This window comes from Mixia osmundae, assembly GCF_000708205.1.
Source record: "Mixia osmundae IAM 14324 unplaced genomic scaffold scaffold_10, whole genome shotgun sequence".
Classification (NCBI taxonomy): Eukaryota; Fungi; Basidiomycota; class Mixiomycetes; order Mixiales; family Mixiaceae; genus Mixia; species Mixia osmundae.
This window is the reverse complement of record NW_014575554.1, coordinates 486103-504386: the sequence shown is the minus strand read 5'-3', so window position 1 is coordinate 504386 and position 18284 is coordinate 486103. Positions and strand designations below refer to the sequence as shown.

The 18284-nt window shown below is 55.0% G+C and overlaps 8 protein-coding genes across 8 annotated transcripts; 5 read left to right on the top strand and 3 right to left on the bottom strand.

Annotated features, from left to right (window-relative positions):
* Window positions 1–316: 316 nt before the first annotated feature.
* L969DRAFT_53250 (glycoside hydrolase family 18 protein) lies at window positions 317–2235 on the top strand (the record flags this gene model as incomplete). Its single annotated transcript, XM_014710554.1, has 3 exons — window positions 317–474; window positions 519–761; window positions 852–2235. The coding sequence occupies 3 exons, from the start codon at window positions 317–319 to the stop codon at window positions 2233–2235; spliced, it is 1785 nt and encodes a 594-aa protein (XP_014566040.1).
* Window positions 2236–2306: 71 nt separating this feature from the next.
* Window positions 2307–4103, top strand: L969DRAFT_66194 (glycoside hydrolase family 18 protein). The gene is made up of 3 exons (XM_014710553.1): window positions 2307–2588; window positions 2638–3103; window positions 3153–4103. The coding sequence occupies exons 1-3, from the start codon at window positions 2434–2436 to the stop codon at window positions 4011–4013; spliced, it is 1482 nt and encodes a 493-aa protein (XP_014566039.1). The 5' UTR covers window positions 2307–2433; the 3' UTR covers window positions 4014–4103.
* Window positions 4088–6255, bottom strand: L969DRAFT_25912 (glycosyltransferase family 90 protein; the record flags this gene model as incomplete). Its single annotated transcript, XM_014710336.1, has 2 exons — window positions 4894–6255; window positions 4088–4846 (listed from the first exon to the last, which is right to left on the bottom strand). Exons 1-2 carry the CDS (start codon window positions 6061–6063, stop codon window positions 4088–4090), a joined length of 1929 nt encoding a protein of 642 aa, XP_014565822.1. The 5' UTR covers window positions 6064–6255.
* A 5-nt stretch (window positions 6256–6260) lies between these two features.
* Window positions 6261–7357, top strand: L969DRAFT_204079 (uncharacterized protein). Its single transcript, XM_014710552.1, has 2 exons — window positions 6261–6566; window positions 6617–7357. The coding sequence occupies exons 1-2, from the start codon at window positions 6317–6319 to the stop codon at window positions 7183–7185; spliced, it is 819 nt and encodes a 272-aa protein (XP_014566038.1). The 5' UTR covers window positions 6261–6316; the 3' UTR covers window positions 7186–7357.
* Window positions 7306–10836, top strand: L969DRAFT_96558 (glycoside hydrolase family 12 protein; the record flags this gene model as incomplete). The annotated part of the gene is made up of 12 exons (XM_014710551.1): window positions 7306–7472; window positions 7525–7584; window positions 7642–8337; window positions 8475–8757; window positions 8803–8979; window positions 9028–9455; window positions 9503–9647; window positions 9695–10042; window positions 10095–10247; window positions 10297–10412; window positions 10462–10627; window positions 10675–10836. The coding sequence occupies 12 exons, from the start codon at window positions 7306–7308 to the stop codon at window positions 10834–10836; spliced, it is 2901 nt and encodes a 966-aa protein (XP_014566037.1).
* L969DRAFT_90027 (uncharacterized protein) lies at window positions 10493–12668 on the bottom strand. The gene is made up of 6 exons (XM_014710550.1): window positions 12264–12668; window positions 12119–12207; window positions 11962–12068; window positions 11310–11910; window positions 10675–11257; window positions 10493–10627 (listed from the first exon to the last, which is right to left on the bottom strand). Exons 1-5 carry the CDS (start codon window positions 12451–12453, stop codon window positions 10847–10849), a joined length of 1398 nt encoding a protein of 465 aa, XP_014566036.1. The 5' UTR covers window positions 12454–12668; the 3' UTR covers window positions 10493–10627; window positions 10675–10846.
* On the top strand, window positions 12551–14021 carry L969DRAFT_19529 (uncharacterized protein; the record flags this gene model as incomplete). The annotated part of the gene is made up of 4 exons (XM_014710327.1): window positions 12551–12578; window positions 12641–13159; window positions 13219–13709; window positions 13758–14021. The coding sequence occupies 4 exons, from the start codon at window positions 12551–12553 to the stop codon at window positions 14019–14021; spliced, it is 1302 nt and encodes a 433-aa protein (XP_014565813.1).
* A 41-nt stretch (window positions 14022–14062) lies between these two features.
* On the bottom strand, window positions 14063–17879 carry L969DRAFT_25906 (uncharacterized protein; the record flags this gene model as incomplete). The annotated part of the gene is made up of 14 exons (XM_014710335.1): window positions 17591–17879; window positions 17435–17507; window positions 17316–17377; window positions 17096–17261; window positions 16846–17043; window positions 16487–16772; window positions 16339–16431; window positions 16044–16286; window positions 15846–15990; window positions 15469–15793; window positions 15316–15420; window positions 14592–15254; window positions 14384–14541; window positions 14063–14327 (listed from the first exon to the last, which is right to left on the bottom strand). Exons 1-14 carry the CDS (start codon window positions 17845–17847, stop codon window positions 14063–14065), a joined length of 3039 nt encoding a protein of 1012 aa, XP_014565821.1. The 5' UTR covers window positions 17848–17879.
* Between the last annotated feature and the right edge of the window lie 405 nt (window positions 17880–18284).

The window sequence follows — 18284 nt, the reverse complement described above, 5'->3', positions numbered from 1 at the left end:
TCAAGAGAGTATGACGACCTCGAATCTATCAAGTGACTGAGCGAAAGCGAACCTGATCCAAGAAGATCTGCAGAAGAATGACAACAACAATTTGGTGGCTTAATGCATCTACTCATTCTCGCTGCCATCATCAGATCTAAATTTGACATTGATATTCCGGGTTTCGCGCGAAATCAACATTGCACGTGTTGACACAGTTCCCTGCTCACTCTGCCGCCCAAGAGGCGTCCGCCTGCTGCTCATAGGTCGCCATCAGTGACAATGTATATATCCCCACTCGTTTGAGGTCACGACACAACGGACCGAATCTGCCATAATGCTGTCGACCCCGCTTCTGCTTCTGTCTGGTCTGTCGCTACTTATACATGTACAGGCGGCCGTGACAGGTCAGCCCTACGTTGGCGCATACTACGCCGGCTACAGCTCGCTCAGTCCCACTGATATACCCTATTCGTCTTTGACCAATATCAACTTGTGCGTTGTTTACCCCTACGTGTTCGTAGATTGACTTGGCGTAGCTTTGTGGCCACGACGACAATCGACGGCGGTCTCAGCTTCTCCTCAACTACGGACGCAACTATCAAGGCAACAGTGGAAGGCGCCAAGTCGACTGATACGTCTGTCTCGTTGACACTTGGGGGCTGGACTGGGAGTGCCTACTTTAGCTACGATGTCGGAAGCTCAGCCAACCGCACAGCATTTGCAAAGCTCGTCAGTTCGACAGTGACTCGGTATGGCTTCTCAGGCGTCGATATCGACTGGTAATATCCTGGCCAACAAGGCAACGCAGGCAACGTCGTTAGCCCAGACGACACAGCCAATTTTGCTCTCTTCCTGACCGCCTTACGAAGCGCTCTTGGACAGAAGCCGATCATCTCGCTAGCAGTGTCAGTCGGAGGATTGCGTGATTCTGCCGGCACTTCTTTGTCGACGTATACCAACTTCTTGTCCAGTGTCGACTATCTAATGATCATGAATTATGACATATGGGGCCCATATGGCCAGGGTCTCTCGGGACCGAATGCACCTCTGTACACCTGCTCATCACAGTCGAGCGGCAATCCCTACAGTGCCTCAGAAGCTGTCTCATACTTTCAAGAGGCAGGCTGGCCAGCTTCGCGCCTCATTCTTGGAGTTCCATCATACAGCCATTCCTTCAGTACTACTAGCGCTAGTCTGAGCACAACGACATGCGGCTCGGCTCAGTCTCAGCTCTACCAGGCTGGACCTGCAAGTGATACGGCACCTGCTGGCGCAATAGATCAGACCACTTTCGCTGGGCTCATTGCGGATGGTTACCTCAATAGCGCAGGCACGGCAGGTGCCGGCGGCTTCGTTCGCCTGTTTGACACGAGCAGCTCGACGCCTTTCCTGTTCAGTAGCAGTCAGAAGATCCTGATCAGCTACGATGATGCTCAAAGTATGTCGCTCAAGGGCGCTTTTGCAAAGCAACATGGTCTTGCCGGCGTTTCAATGTTCGAGCTCAGCGGCGATACAGCTGATCACATGCTCCTCAACGCGTATCGAAGCGGTTTCTTGACTGGTAGTGCGATGATGGCAACCTCTACTGCGGGTGTCACGACAGCTACTGCTACCTCGAATGGAGCAAGCACCACCGCTCATGCCAGTTCGACGCTCAGTACGAGCGCGTCTGTCAAGACGACGCCGACGCAATCGACGAGCTCGACAATCCTCACGGTCGATTCTATACGAACATTCACATCAAGCCTGAGCTCGAATTTTGCGTACACGGTCATGACCACGACAGGCAAAGTGTCTTCTACCTCAACTGCAACAGCGTCCGCAGTCACAGTTGCCACAACATCGTCTATCAGAATGACCACCAAGCTCAGTACCCTTTCCACCGCCACAGCCACAGCGAAGCCGACGACTACCTCTACTGTGTTGAAAAGCAACAGCACGAGCAAGACAAGCGCTCAGGCCGGTAAGACGACTGCAAAGCCTGTCAAGCCGACGAAGAAGGCTAGCAAGCCGACGAAGAAGTCAAAGCCGAAGAAGTCGAAGACGAAGAAGGTAACGCCGAAGAAGGTGGCGAAGAAGACGAGCAAGAGAAAGGCCTCTATGCGGCTACAGAGCCGACATTTGGATCCTCGGGGTGACCCGGCTTCTCATCATCGCCGCAGCGCAATGCGAGCGCATCTGTCACATGTGAATGATCATCATATGGGTTTTCCAGCACAGCGTAGACATCACGAGCAATTCATTGTATCCTAGCATGCAGCATCTCACGCTCGCCTCGCGATGAGGACACGGTTTGCATTTTGTCTCGCGCGTTTTTCCCCGATCACATGCCGAGAGGCTGGTCTGGCCAATCTTCATTGCAAAGTGATTCGAGTCGCTGGCAGCAGGGTCACGACTGAATTGCGACTGCACACATTCCTTTAAACCTCGAGAGGTTCCTTCGCAGTCGAGATGCTCGCCGAGGCTTGCCTCCTCTTGGCTCTTTTCTCGTCGACGCGTGTCTTGGCAGCAACCACAGGGAAACCATACGTTGGCGCATACTACGCAGGCTACAGCAGCCTCTCCCCCGCGAATATACCGTATTCCTCGCTGAGCAATATCAACTTGTATGCTTTCATGATGATCAAAGCTTACGAAAGCTGATAAGTAATTCAGCTTTGTCGCCACAACCACTGGCAATGGCGGCCTATCCTTCTCCAGTACGACAGACTCGATCATCAACGCTACCATCGCTGGCGCAAAGAAAACGAATACATCGGTCTCGCTGACCATCGGAGGCTGGACTGGTAGCGCTTACTTCAGCTACGATGTCGGCAATGCAGCCAACCGAACCGCCTTTGCAAAGGTGATCAACGCGACAGTCGCCCATTATGGATTTTCGGGCGTAGACATCGACTGGGAATATCCAGGTCAACAGGGCAATTCAGGCAATGTCATCAGCCCGAATGATACAGCCAACTTTGCTCTCTTTCTGACCACGCTGCGGAGTGTCCTCGGCGCAAAGCCCATCATATCTCTGGCAGTCTCAGTCGGAGGTCTTCGAGATGCGAACGGCAACGCTCTCACGACGTATTCGAGCTTCTTGAGCAGTGTGGACTACCTGATGCTCATGAACTACGATGTCAGTGCTCCTGCTGACCGGTTACCAATAGCTCATTTGCCTGCTGCAGGTCTGGGGTCCGTACGGTCAAGGTGTGTCTGGTCCGAACGCGCCTCTTTACGCTTGCTCGGCCCAGACCGGCAATCCTTTCAGCGCTTACCAGGCAGTCCGATACTTTACAAAGGCGGGCTGGCCAGCATCGCGTCTCATTCTGGGCGTACCCTCATACAGTCATGCCTTCAGCACCAGCGGGACCAGCCTGACCTCCACCAAATGTGGCACAACGACATCTTACCTTTACCAGAGTGGACCCGTCAGCAATACCGCGGCAGCAAATGCGCTCGACGAGTCTACATTTGCTGCTCTGATCTCCGGAGGATATCTCAATAGCGCGGGCACAGCCGGCGCAAATGGATACACACGGGTACTGGACACAAACAGCTCGACACCATTCTTGTTCAACAGCAAGGCTGAGATTCTCATCAGCTATGACGACGCGCAATCGATGGGACTCAAAGGCACTTTTGCTAAGCAGAACGGCCTGGCTGGTCTATCGATGTTCGAGTTGAGCGGCGATACACCAACTCACACTCTACTCAATGCTTATCGTAGCGCTTTCCTTCCGAGCGCTACGACCACGACGTCCAGCACAACCACAGTCAAGACGACTGCAACGGCAACGAGCTCAAAAGTGACCACGAGCGCAACGCCCGCTGCCGCAGTCAAACGGACTCTCTCTCGCATTGCCAAGAGACTTGCGTTTGCCATCATACCTGCGCCGAGCCCGGGCTTTGCCATCATACCTATCACGCCCAGCCGGTCTTCACCATCGCAAGGTGTCTCCATCGCATCTGTCGAACATCCCACTTGGCGCTTCGGCCCTCTGGGTTCTCTCTTATCGCAAATCGCTCAAGAGCTTGGCAGCTTGTAAGTTGTTACGTAACATCACCAAAAGGTCACTTGTTGGCACACTTGTATATCACACGGGATGTAGAGTTGCATAAATTACAACGTGAAGGACATAGCTTCTCTGTCGTCGCTCGTGATTCTTGCCCATTCCAGAGCAAGCCGGTACATATACAAACACATATCTTCCCTCCGTACTTCATTCTTTGCCCACTCACGTCCTTGCAAACCGATATCGCGCAGCTCTGCATCGTGTGCCACGGCGAACATGGACTTGTGCCTGACTGATGGCGAGATGTGTGCGCCGTCAGGGTTCGGATTGTCCTGGTTAGCCCGCCAGAAGACTTTCTGTACGCCGAAGAAGTAGGTAAAGATCGAATAGCCTTCGGTCAGCCGGGTACTCCAGGGAATGTAGTGATACCAAGGAATGAGTGTGTCATCAAAAAACTCCTTGTGTAGACGAGACTTCATGACGGCAGAATTGCTCTCTTGCAAAGCCAAGAATCGACCCGAGTAGGCAGTGCCATCGAAGTCACCGGCAAGCTTGTGAGCCCATATCGCAGAATAGGGACGCGATTCTGTGAAGCGATACGTCTCCTCGGCTTTTTGGAAAGCCAAAGATTCTTTATCGCCTTGATCGACACCATTGAATGCGATATCGGTGAAGGCCCAGTTGAGCAGATGTACGGGCAGGTCGACCTCGAAAGACTTTGACGAATCCTGTGGCGACAGCACAACAGTCTCGACCTTCTCGAGGCGGTGCGGACGATTGTATAGGCTGACAGCTCGGTTGCGAAGCCAGCCACGATATTCGTGTTCGCGTGACCAGCCTCCCGTAGACGCACCAACCCAGAAGATCTGCGCGAACGATCAGACAGGTCCAGCATGCTCTGGCGAGAACGTACCGATTCGGACTTTGCTTTCCACGCAACATCTTCATGTTCGAGATAGCGAGAGATCTTGAACCAGTACCACCATGGGGGTACCAGAATGTCGTTGTGACCTTGGATCTTGCTTTGACCGAAGAGCGGGAAAGCTTGGTCAGACCAGACATAGGTCAGCGGTCTGACGAATGAGGCTGACAGGTCGGCGAGGTCTGGCTGGGTGCATATGTCCATCTCGGCCGAAGCGTTGTAGAGGAATTGACCGTGCTTTGTGGCAAAAGGAGCAGTAAATCTGTCGCTTATCACTGGATTCTCTCCGAGCGGCTCTTTGACGCTCGCGCGCGCAGAGAAGCTTTCTGGCGGGCATGAACGCCTGATGACGTCCCATGCCCTCACGTCTTCGTGATCTATGAGGTGCCAATTGACTTTCTCGTCTGGATCCAGCTCTCTCACCTTGCCTGCTTCTGCTCTCTCTTCAAGCTGCCGCCGCAAGCGATACTGCATGATCATACGTGGCTGATCGAAGCCATTGATGAGCATGTCAAAGTCAGGCAAGACGACGTTGTAACGATCGGCAAGCTCGACGAGCATTTCTTCTACAGCCTTGCGCGAATCGACATTGTCGCCACGTATGTCTGCGTCCATGGCGTCGTAGCGGATGACTTTGCCATCCCTGACGCGCACGCGACCGATGTTGCCGAAGCCAGAAAGAGCTTCCTGACGCGCTCTGACTTCGCTAGGCGGCATGGACATGTACGGCAAAGTAGAGTCATAGATGTCCGAAAAGGTATCGATTCGCTTCGAGTGCAACTGCATCGACAGCGCATACCAGTTCTCAAAGTCTTTTGGCGGGTCTCGCTTGTAGAGCGCCTTGTAGGTGTGAACTGCCTCTTTGAGCGACTTTGACCGTTGCCGCTCCCGTCGATCGACTTCTGTTTTGGCTGCCTTGATGAGCTCGGGTATGGGATGCTGGAAGTTTTCTAGGCTGAGGTAAGGCAGTTGCTCGGCTAGCTGGAGGCTGTCCGAGCCTTTGAAGGTGTAGATGCAGATGAGCGCAAAGAGCGCGATAGTGGGTAGAACGATCCGCCTGCGAGCGCGGAGGACGTTGATCAGGTCTGATACTCGCGTGAGTGGTGTTGTGTGTCGAGATCCGCCGTTGGGGTGTCCTAACAGCGGCTCACCGCTCATCATGGCGGCTGTATAGACTGGCTAGAACGGGAACGGCGATGCTGTGTTGAGAGTCTTTCTAGGCTCGAGACGCGGCTGTATGGCCAGCGATGCTCGTCCGAGGAGAGCACTATGACGATGAACTATGCTCGAGTCGCAGCAGTGAGCATAGTGCGCTACAACAGCAGCTGTGCGCAGCGGCGGCGACGGGCAGACTGCGGCCGAACGCGACTTGCAATCGAAATTCGCAACATCACAAAGCTGTCAGCCTCTGATCATGACGCTGCACGCAGACAGGAGTGCTGCCCCACCGACTCGAGACGGCAGTCACGCATCGCATGAAGCCAGCAGTCACACGAATGGCTCACCAGAGAGCTCTCGAACGGTCAATCTGACCAGATTGCAGCCGCGACCCGAGCAGTGGCAAGACAAGGCGATCATATGGTTCGATATCGACAATTGCTGCTACTCGAGATCAGCAGGCATAGATCAACGCATGGGCACACTCATCCAAGCCTACTTCGAACGTAAGCAGCTCTCCATCGTGACGCGCTCAAAGCCAACGTGCCTTGTGCAGATCTCGGCTTCCCCAAGCAAGAGGCGACTGAGCTGCACCATCGATACTACACCGAGTATGGGCTCGCTATACGCGGATTGGTCAGGCATCACAAGATAGATCCGCTCGACTATGATGCAAAGTGTGATCGCGCTTTGCCACTCGAAGAGATACTCAAGCCTGATCCTCAGCTTCGTCGGCTGCTGCAAGACTTGGATCGCAGCAAGGTCAGAGTCTGGGCTCTCACGAACGCGTATCACCATCATGCAACTCGCGTTCTGACGCTCCTGGGCGTCATAGACCAATTTGAAGGTGTCTGTTCATGCAACTATGCACATCCGACCTTCAGCTGCAAGCCAGAGCGCGAGTTCTACCAAGAGGCGATCGACTACACGGACCAAGCAGATGTCTCCCGGCACTACTTTGTGGACGACTCTGCACTCAATATCCGGGGCAGCAAAGCCATGGGCTTCGCCTCTTCTGTTTGGTTCGACGAACACGGCAAGGGGACAGAGAAATCCGGCGATGCTACCATTCGCAATCTGCAGGAGCTTCGCACTCTTTGGCACCCGTTCTTTGTCAAGGCCTGACGCGCACGGACAACTCTGCAACTCGTAACGCACGCGACCGCCGTTGACGTGTCGACCCCACTCTCGCGACGGATCCAGGTTCCCTGACCTGTTGCTCGCTCGCCAATCATCTCGACGAGAATGCGGACCGTCTTATTAGCTTCCCTGATCAGTGCCACACTCGTTTTAGCTCGCTCTAAGCTTCATCCGCGCCAGATCAGCGGCGTCACTGCGCCTTTGGCCGGAGCCAATGGCAACGCGCTCGGTCTCTGCTCGCTACAGTACAAGCTGCAGAGCAATCTGTTCAGGTGAGAGATTTGCTCTTCGCTGCCACACTTGATCATGACGCCGATTGTCCAGCGGCTCATTAGGAGGAAATCAGACTGTTCAGGGAACAGGATGCCACGATGGCTTGCTCAGGTAAGTCTCCAAAATTGATACAATCGCTCTCTGGCCGAGGCTCAATGATCGATGCAGCTACAAGACCAGCTGGCAAAATTTTCCGGGCCCAGCGCCAATGTCATATGCAAACGCCCAGGCAACCGCTGTTGGCCTGTCTGTAGGATCGATCACGTCCATGCCTCTCACTTGGGCTTTCACTTTCGACGCCGCTAGTTCGGAAGCAAGCGCCGTCATCGCACTCTGGCTCAACACCAACGCCACTGGACAACAAGCTGACCCTACTAGCAAATTCAACCTCGTTATCGTTCCCACGGCATCCCAAGGCTACACGCCAGCAGGCTCGCGAAATGGCTCTGTGACGGCTCTGGGCAGCACTTGGACCGTCTACACGAATTCGGATCCATCTGTGACGTACGAAGTCATCACGCTCGTGGCGCACAGCTCAGTGACAGATGTCACGGGCGATCTCGTGGCTGTCCTGAGCGAAGCAGTGACGACGCTGGGCGTATCCAAGGATCTCTACATTGTGACGGCTGCTGCCGGTGTACAAGTGCAGACAGGTACCGGCTCTTTCGAAACAAAGTCATTCGGTGTGCAGCTGCTCACGACGACGACGTGCGACTCGGTCGATGCTTCGCTCAAGGCTCAAAGCAAGCTCTGTACGAACAGCACACCGAGCACGAGCATCTCCGGCAACAACGGTGGCCAGTCGAGTGATGCTCCGCACCTCTCTGGCGCTCGCTCAGCTGTCCTTCTGGCTCTCATCGCTCTGTGTGGGCTTGTGTTGTAAATTGCATCGCGACGCGCCGCGCCGTCCTACTGGAGCAGCCTGCTCATCCGCTTGACAACGCGCCTATGAGCAAGCCCTTGCTGGCCTTTGAGCCATTTGAGTCATCGCTGGACGTCAGCTTCTGGCACGAACTCACTCGGCTCAAGATCGAAGTGCTCAAGCTGGATGACAAGCCAATCGACGTATGGGGCACCTACACCATGGGCAGACGATTGCTCGACAAGGAGACAAGCAAAGCGATACCCTTGCGACCCTCGACTGAGCTGGGCTCTCAGAGCTTCTCTGCAGGGCCGCCAACGCAACGACAAGTCCAGCTACGAGGCACTCTCAAGAACTTCAACACCATTGAGGAGTTCAAATCAGCAGACAAACCGGCGCTGTTCGCGGCCTACGCTAGCCAAGTGAGCAGATGCAGCATGGGAGGAGCACGTCTGACCCTTGCATAGCTCTGGGCGGCCTGCACCACGAGACCTACATCTGCAAACAGCTTGAACACCTTCCATGTCCTCACATTTTCGGATCTGAAGAAATACAAGTACTACTACTGGTTCTGCTTCCCCTCATTCATCGCACAGCCTGCATGGCAATGCGATTCTGCATACACAACGCTCGACGCCGAAGCGGTGCGGGCTCTCTCGTGCTCGCATTACATGTCTCATGTCGCGCCACAGGATCACGCGCACGCGCAAGTAATGGCAGATTGGGCAGCGCAATCTCAAGAGGACAGCGCCGCGTGTCTTCTTAAGAGTGTGCAGGGAAGACTCGTCGCGGGCAAGCTCAGCGAGTTCGGTACATTCTTCGATGCGAGTGACGCGCCGACGGTTGCATTCGTCGACCCATCTGCCCACGAAAGTGCGCTCGGCTGGCCAGCTCGAAATGTACTCACCTATCTCTCGGAAGCCTTTGAAGCTCGGAAAGTCACAGTCATCGCTTTGCGTGCGCCTGCTAGTGACGGCACGCCTCAGTCCAGAACGATCACGGTCAGCAGAGATGCGCAGGCATCAGGACAGCAACCTGCAGCAGTGGGATGGGAGAAGAACGCAGCCGGTAAGCTAGGACCACGTCTTGCCGACTTGGGCCCCATGATGGATCCTACGAGGTCAGATTTAACGATTTGCTGTAATACGCAGCTAATGCCTTGCATAGACTGGCGGATCAAGCAATCGATCTCAATTTACAGCTTATGCGGTGGAGGATACTACCAGAACTCGACCTCGAGAAGATCAAGACGACAAAATGCCTGCTTCTTGGCGCTGGCACGCTCGGCTGCTATGTATCGCGAAGCCTCCTGGTCAGTCAAGTCGTGTTGTTGACGCTTCGCTGATGCTGCACGAGCAGGCATGGGGAGTACGCACGATCACTCTCGTCGACTCCTCGACTGTGTCTTTCTCCAATCCCGTCAGACAACCGCTTTTCGAATTCAAAGACTGTCTAGAAGGCGGCAAGCCGAAAGCAGGAGCTGCAGCAGATGCGCTCAAACGGATATATCCTGCCGTCAATGCGACTGGCATCCACATGTCTATACCTATGCCTGGTCATCCTGTACCTCCGAAAGCTGTCGAGGATACGCGCGCCACTGTACAAAAGCTCGAAAGGCTCATCGACGAGCACGACGTGATCTACCTTCTTATGGACTCGCGGGAGTCTCGCTGGCTGCCTACCATGCTAGGCGCTGCCAAAGGCAGGGTGCGTTGCCATTCCCGAGCACGGTGCTATCGCTGAGCGCTGCATTCTACAGTTGGTCATGAATGCAGCCCTAGGATTCGATTCGTTCCTCGTCATGCGACACGGGCTGCCGCCGGCGGATGCTACAAAGAAGCCACAATCGACGGGCGTCAATCTCGATCGTCTCGGCTGTTACTACTGCATGGATCTGGTCGCGCCAATCGATGTAAGCTCTGGCGGTGCTGCACGTAGGGCCCGCTGATCCGGCGCGACAGTCTCTGACAGATCGCACGCTCGACCAAATGTGCACAGTCACCCGGCCTGGCTTAGCAGCAATTGCATCTGCAACGGCAGTAGAACTGATGTGCTCTGTTCTCCAGCACCCTCAAGGGCAAGGAACCATCTTTATGTGTTCCTCAAGTTCTCATTCGGGCTTGCAGAGCACACGCACTGTCAGATGTACCACTGCCGGGGCAGGAAGCACAACAAGATACACAGTCTGTCCTTGGCCTGGTGCCACATCAGCTCCGCGGCATGCTGGGCCGGTTTGAGACGCTCAAGATCACCGGACAAGCATATGACAAGTGCACAGGCTGCAGCCAGACGGTACGCACCTTGCTCGGCGCAAGAGCTGCATATCTGACGCAGCACAGATTGTCAATGAATATCTCAAACGTGGCTTCGAGATGGTGCTCGACGTTTGCGCAGACGGCAAAGCTTTGGAAAGGATGACAGGTCTAGACAAGCTTCACGCAGAGACAGAAGCCGCTATGGAGAGCCTTGATTGGGACTCGGATGGTGCGAGCGACATGTAGACTTGCATTGCTAAGTGTTGACATTTGTACGATGCAACTGTATCTGCTTGTCCTCTCCACCGCTCGCAATGATCTGGCCATCCCATGCTGCGCTGAGAATCTTGTCACCTATTCCAGGCACAGGTTTGCTGTCCGCCGAGGCAGGTTTCGCCTCGCGTTGTATTGTAAAGAGTGCTTGCTTAGGTGATCGCGCGTCCCATATCCGCATGGTCGAGTCGAACGAGGCGCTCACGACAAGCAGAGGCGAGATGGGGTGAGCACGAACAGATGAGACTTGTGACTTGTGACCCGATAGCGTCAATGAGATCGTCGACAGTGCTTCGCGCGAGTCCCAGAAGCATACTAGTCGATCTGTACTGCCTGTAACGAGCAAATTCTTGCTTGCCATCTGGTCCAGATCGGTTATGACCTTGTCCGAGCTCTGGCTCCTTCGCATGAGCAGTGTGCATATAGGCTCAGCAAAGAGTGCGTACCCTTGACGAGGCCTCGCTGCCTGTCTCAAGATCCCATGTCTTCACGGTATGATCCCAGCCAGCACTGTAAGCGACATTGTTGTCTTGTCGATCGAAGATAGCTCGCGTGACAGCGCCCTTGTGGGAATGAAACACATGCGTCGGTGCCTTGCGTATTGGTGCACTGCTCGTGCCGTTCTGCTTGCGACGCTTCTTGCGAGCAAGATTATCGGGGTCTGTGTCTATTGCTTCTGCATCGTCTTCCTTCTGGCCGTCTCTCAATGTCCAGAGAGCAACGAGACCGTCCCAACCCGCTGTCAGAAGCCTTCTATCACCGTTTGCACTCGGTCCTGCTGATCTGACAGACGAGATAGGCGCAGTGTGCAGAGGCAGCAAAAACGCGTCGCGCGCGGTCGTCGCTATGTTGGAGCGATCGAGTCGCCAGACTCTGCCAATGCGATCCATGCCGCCGGCAGCAATATAGTCGTATCTATTACCGGTAGTATTGCTAAGCCAGCAAGTTGACAGAGCGCTCTGAGTCATGCCGGAGAGCGTAACGAGCTTTTCGGCACTTGACGAGTAGACGTGCACTTGTGAAGAGTAGGACGATGCAAGGAAGTACCTGCAGAGACTATGTGAGGCATGCAAATGATGCTCATAGAGGAGAGCATACCCTGGTCTGCTCGAGTCAATGTCTGATATCCAGTCGTCGACTTGGAAAGCAGAAAGACGTTGAGGCGGCAAAGTTGATTCGACATATTCGATATCGAGCACGCTTTCCTGCCGTAGCACGTGAGTTCAGATGGAAGCAGAGATCATCGGTGGCGTACCTCTGTCAAGCCCTTGCCTTGCTGGTAGAGCTCCAAGCTCGTTCTGAGGAGCTCATCAGAGATGATAAAGTCAAAGGGCACGGGCGCGTCTGCAAGCACTCGCGGCTGTCAGCAAGGTTGTGGCTGCAAGCAAGGAGTGCCTTGCCTGTGCCGACGACCTTGTTGATGAGTTCTGAGAGCTGATACCGTCGCCAATCCGCCGGTACGAGATATTGTGACTCGGGGATCTTGTACTGGCTCGTCGTCGTTCTGAGTCGGACGGGGATCATCTTTGGGGCTGACTTGTTGCTATCGCCATTGATGAGCGCTGACGTGGACGCTACTGGGCCCTCCATCTGGCTGAAAGGTCGAGCAGATGTTCGTCGAAAAGTTGTTCGTCGCGACGCTGGCGAGTTGCGCTACTTTGGCCGAGTGGTCTTGCGGTCTTGTGCGATGCTGCAGCTCATAGCGAGCTTGGAAGGTACGCAGAGGCTGTCGTCGAGGATGTGGGACCCATTGCTCAGCTCAACGTACCTCCTGCAGGCCACAGTGATCGTGCATGGGCGGTTGCGTGGAATCCGACTCGTCCTATCCTCGCATCCTGCTCCGGCGATAAGACGGTGCGGCTCTACGCCTTTTCGCCCGACTGGTCTGGCCATCTGCTCCACTCGCAAGAGGCTGACCATGCGGGGGCACCACCTCAGCCTGCAAGCAAACGCAGGATAGCCTATCGCTTCAATCTGCTCAACACCATTCAGACCGGCCATTCTCGCACCGTACGCAATATCGCATGGCATCCCCAGGGGAGGTCACTTGCGACAGCTTCATTCGACACGACGGTCTCTATCTGGGAGGAGATCGATCAGGATGCAGTGAATGACGAGTCAGATGGTCGCGCGGGTGGCCAGCTGAGAGATGAGGAGGACGAAGCGGTAGACAAGGATTGGGAGTGTGTCAGCACGCTCGAGGGTCACGAGAGCGAAGTCAAGGCCGTGCGGTGGAACAGCGATGGCAATCTCATCGCAACAAGCGGGCGTGATAAATCAGTTTGGGTCTGGGAATGTACGTCGCACTTGCCCGATCGGCAAGCGAAGGCATGCTGAGGTCATTGTGCTGTACAGCCACGCCTAGCTTCGATTTTGAGTGCTTGGCAGTCCTGATGGATCACTCGCAGGATGTAAAGAACATCGCCTGGCACCCCAAAGAGGAATTGCTCGCATCTGCATCTTACGATGATACCATCCTGATGTACGCAGCATCAGAAGACGATGACGAGTGGCTTGTATGTCATACGCTCAGAGGCCATACATCAACGGTATGGTCACTTGCGTTCTCGCCCGATGGCGACTACCTCGCTACCGTCTCGGACGATCGCTCCCTCAGAATTTGGCATCGCACACGAATCACGAACACGGGTCTGAGCTCAGCCTTTCGAGTGGGCAGGAGTGAGAAAGAGAAGTGGACGTGCGTCAAGGTCATCGACGAAGCTCACGAGCGATGCATCTACTCTGTGGACTGGACTGCCACCTCATCTGCAGCAACCAGTGGCTCAAAATCGCTTGGCATTCTCGCTACAGGAGGCGGCGATGGACGAATAGCGATATGGCGTGCAGTGAGTATTCCTGAAATATTCTTAGCTCTGACACTGACGTCTAAGCAGTCATCGACCGGCAAAGGTGAAGAAACCGTCTGTCACGTCGACCTCGCAGATAGCATAGAGCAAGCACACGGCGTCTCAGACGTCAACGCAGTATCGTTCTGCCGCTTCCAGCCTAGCAAGACGAGGAGACGAGATGCATCCAGTGACGAAGACTCGGATGACGAACCACAGTCAGACCATGATGCCCGTTGGCCGGGTGTGCATCTCTTGCTTGCCAGTGCCGGTGACGACGGCAGCGTCCATGTCTACCAATGCGAGGACTAGGGAGGGCAGCGTCCCTGTCTACCAATGCGAGGACTAGTGGCCTAGCCCTGCAATCGTCCTGACAATCTCTGCTTTAGCTCGCCGATCGAGTATTCGTCGACTTGACCCAATGCTTGCTCGAAGAGGCCGCCGGCGGCCCTTTGGGCAGATGCAAAGTCGTTCGAGATACTCGTCATCAGTCTGCGCGAATGGACCGGATCATATTGCAGATACGCCTGTCTGCGGACAGCCTGCGCAGATTTCTCGGCTTCTAGAAAGTCGCCAAGATCCGTACCGTCCGGGGAGCCACTCTTGTATGCATCCGCGCTATCACGGAGACAAAGACTCAGCATTGCATCGACAGTTCAACGCAGGGTGCTTACTCTCCTGTTGCCGTCTCTTCCGTCTCGGCAAGTGCATCGTTGAGAGCAGGAACGAGTTCGGCGAGCATCGAAAGCGCAACCGTGCTGCCTGTGCTGATAGCTCCCGACATGCCTAACGCAACCAGCTTGCGGTGCCGCGCTTCTGCAAAGTTGTCAAACTGGTCAAGGAGTCATCAGCGCGCTGCGTGAGCAGGAGTCACATGCTCACCTTGCTGCTCCACGTGCGCAAGATTAGGCGCAAGGCATGACCCGGCTCTTTCGCGCTTAGTGCGTCTATGCGCTGGCACAGCTCGATGCTAGTGTAAGGATCGGACACAAAGAAGCGAGCGAAGCAAATCGACAGCTGCACGACAATCGGCGTCTCAGTGTACTCGCGTTCGAGCAGAGCTGCAAGCCGCGCCAAAAGGAAAGCCGCGGTATCGGGCGCCCAGACAGCGCTCTGTTGGGTCTTGATGATGATGCTCAGACAATGCAGCAAAGGCTTGAGGTCGCGTCGAATGTAGAGCAGTTCGACGATGTCGTCGAAAGCAGCGCAGAGACTCGGCAGATGAGGCAGCAGACATGATGGCTGAAGCCAGCAGTAACCTTTGATGACTTCGAGGCCGAGCAGCAACGTGTCCGTGGCTGATGCGATGATGCTGATAACGACGGGTATGAGGGTACGGAGGGAAGAAGTCGCTTCGTTCGATTGGGCGACTAGCTCGCGAAGCAACTCGAGCGCGTCCTCGTGCAGATAGCTAAGCCCGGGTGCTTTGGCCTCGCCAGGCATCCTGCGCCGGGTCTCAGGGGAAGGCAGCGGCACGACGACGAGACACTGATGCAAGATGGTCATCAGAGGCTCATGCAGACCTTCCGAATCGGTCTCGACAGCCTGCGACAAAGACATCAGCTTTGGCGCTCTCGATCTGCGCCGGCAGTCTACATGCCTGCACAAGCTTGGTAGCCGCCACAACGATCGAAATCCGCAGTAGGCTGTTGATGTCTTGGCTCCAAAGCTTGCACAAGACCTGAAGCAGCTCTTGAGCGTAGGGAGTGACCTGCAAGCGAATGAGCACTTAGGATCAGCTCGCACAGTTGCAACCTACTCTAGTGCCCATGCGGGCCACGATATTGCCAAGGGCATCTATAGCTTTGCTCTGTCCTTCTTGACTCGTGACGATTGCCAGCAGCGATGTCAGGCCGGCGATTGCAGGCGGTAGGAACGGTTCGAATAGGATCTCCGAGAAGCGCCAGGTATTGCATTCGTTGAGGCTCTTTGCGGCGCTGAGTCTGACAGCGATATCTCTGCCTGGACCGGGAACGACGAGATGCACCAGAAGGGGGTATATGGCTTGCAGCTCGTCGGACGACAATTCGAGCTCTTGCCACGCGCCAAGCAGCCATGCTATGCGTCGTCGGAGGAGCGCTGTCCTGTTAGCCAGCTCGTGAGCTGCGCATTAGGTAAGTACATCTGAATGCGCACCCTGGCTCGATAGTAAGGGCGTCTCGTTGAATGCTATCATTGATCATGCGAATGATGTTGCAGTAGGGTCCCAATGCAGTGGGTCCTAGACCATAGGCGTAGTACAATGCCTCTCTTTGCCGAGAAGCACTCGAGCTCTCGTCATCTGTTTTCCTGTCTCCGTTCAGAGCTTTCAAAGCGAGTCAGCCAGACACGAACTTTGGCTAGACTGCGCTAAGAGTTCGAGCGTGGCAGCACAGCCGCGAGGGTATCTTGATAGAAGAATGGAGAAAAGATGCGCAGATGCTGGCCGGAGGTTGTATTCCCATCGGTCAGCCTCCTCCTCGTTGAGCCAGGCCTCTGCGTCATCGTTGTAGGCCGCAATGTCACCATCTGTGAGCGGTAAGAGCTTCGTCGCGATTGTCCGTGTAAAGTGAAGAGCGAAATTTGCATCCGACATTTCTGCTGTGACTCGGTCATGCTTCGCGTGCGTACAGGGACTGCAGTCACTTACGGGCCATGTCTTGGGGAGGCTCGCCGAAGACAAGTGACAGCGTGATCAGACCTTGTACGAGCAGTCTTTCTGGGTATATGGCAGTCACTTGATCTGTCAGTAAGCGCTATCAGCTATCGACGAGTGGGATCAGTCAGATCGGTCTGACCTGATACGAGAGCCTCGATGTCCGTGCTAGCATGCTCGACAAGCAGCCACAGATTCGACATCATCGCGTCAATGCTGCCCATCGCGTACAGCTCTGACTTGCGGTGTATCCAGAACTTGCGGAAGAACTTTGCGTTTGCAAGACATATGCGCGTGATGGATTCCAAAAGATTGTAAGTAGTGTTGTTGAGTATGTGATCACCCTTTGCGGCTGTCAAGGCTTCCACAAAAGCTCTTCGTAATGCGACGATCTTTGGCAAGCTCTCGATAGACGAATGATAAAAGGCCTAAAGCACTCGCCTGACTGATCAGCCTTGGAGGACAGTAACGAGCCAAGAGCGGCTGAGACTGGTAGCGCACACGGCAAAGCTCGGACTCGCGTTGCTGTTTCCAGCCGAATATGACGAGCTTTGAGAGGATCTTGTAAGTCTGACATGACAGCGCGGTTTGCACAGCGAGTGCTTCGTCGGCCATTCCACCTGAGCTGAGCAAAGCATCCCACGACGTTCGCAAGCGCTCATGGAGCGCATGGACCGGCCGAAAGAGGTCCTCTCCGAGCTATCGTTTGAAGTGGGTCAACGCGCATCGCGCAAAGGGGCGAGAGACTTGCGGATTCTGCGATCTGACGTCCCCTTGCGAGCGTGCTCGTTGCCAGAAGCTTGACGACCTGGAAGAGAGTCTGCAACGTTCGCTGAAGTAGCAGCGAAGGGGTCGCGCGGAGAGTCTGCTGATCGCCTTGAGCCAAGATAGACAGGAGGTCCGTGAGCAACGTCGGCCTGTGTGCGACGCTTCATTGACACAAGGCTCTTTTGTGGCTAGTGAACACGCACCATTCTGACGGATAGTCATGTCTCGCGACCCTGCCAATGCAGAGCGAGAGCGTATTGGCAATCTGGACAGGGACAGCAAGGGTGAGCCACAGAGCTCAAAGTCTGGCGAGCAAACGGACTGAGCGATCTGGTTCCTCGATGAGACTGAGCAGCTGACGTCTCAGCTTGATCTTGGTACTCTGGGGCAGGCCACTGTAAGCGGCAAAGAGGTGCCCCATGAGCATGGTGTACACCTGACGACAGCAAAGAGCTCGTCAATGCGGAAAGTCGCTCACCGGTCGGATGATCTGCGCCAGTACTTCTCAACACCGTTCTTGAAGATGAGCATGGCCTGTGTGCGAGCTCCCAGGCTGACATGGTCCCTGGCGGCGACGATATCGAGCAGACATTCGTAGAAGACAGCGTGAGGATCAGCGTCTCGTCTTGCCCATTCGAGCAGCTGCTTCTCTGCCGCAGCTCGGACGGCAGCATCTGGTAGTAGTGTCGCCTCTAGTGTCTGAGTGAGGATGTACAGACCCTGCGGATCTCGCATGCCACGACCGACTGCAACTCGCACAAGCTCACGCGCGCAGTGGACGCCGACTCAAGCGCGACACTCTCAATGACATCATGCCACAGTCTTAGCACAATTCTGTGAGAGAGCAAGGCAGAGCTCAGGTGACTCCGAGAGCGCTGAACGAAGCGGTGCAGACAAAGGCTGATCACGGATGGATGAGCTATCGGCGCGAGAGATACACTGAGGGTCCGATACACTGACATTGAGCCGTCGTGTGATAACACGAGAACTCAGCGACAATCCTGCGCTGGGTCGTACGGAGCGAAAAGCACGCGAAATGTGAGAAAGGAATGCAATCATTGCTGGTCGGCAATCTTGACGCGCTGTGAAAGCAGACCAAGCGACCAGAGTCGGTCGAGCGAGTGCCTACAGAGCAGGCTAAGCATTAGCAGAGTCACACGAGCGCGGAGTAG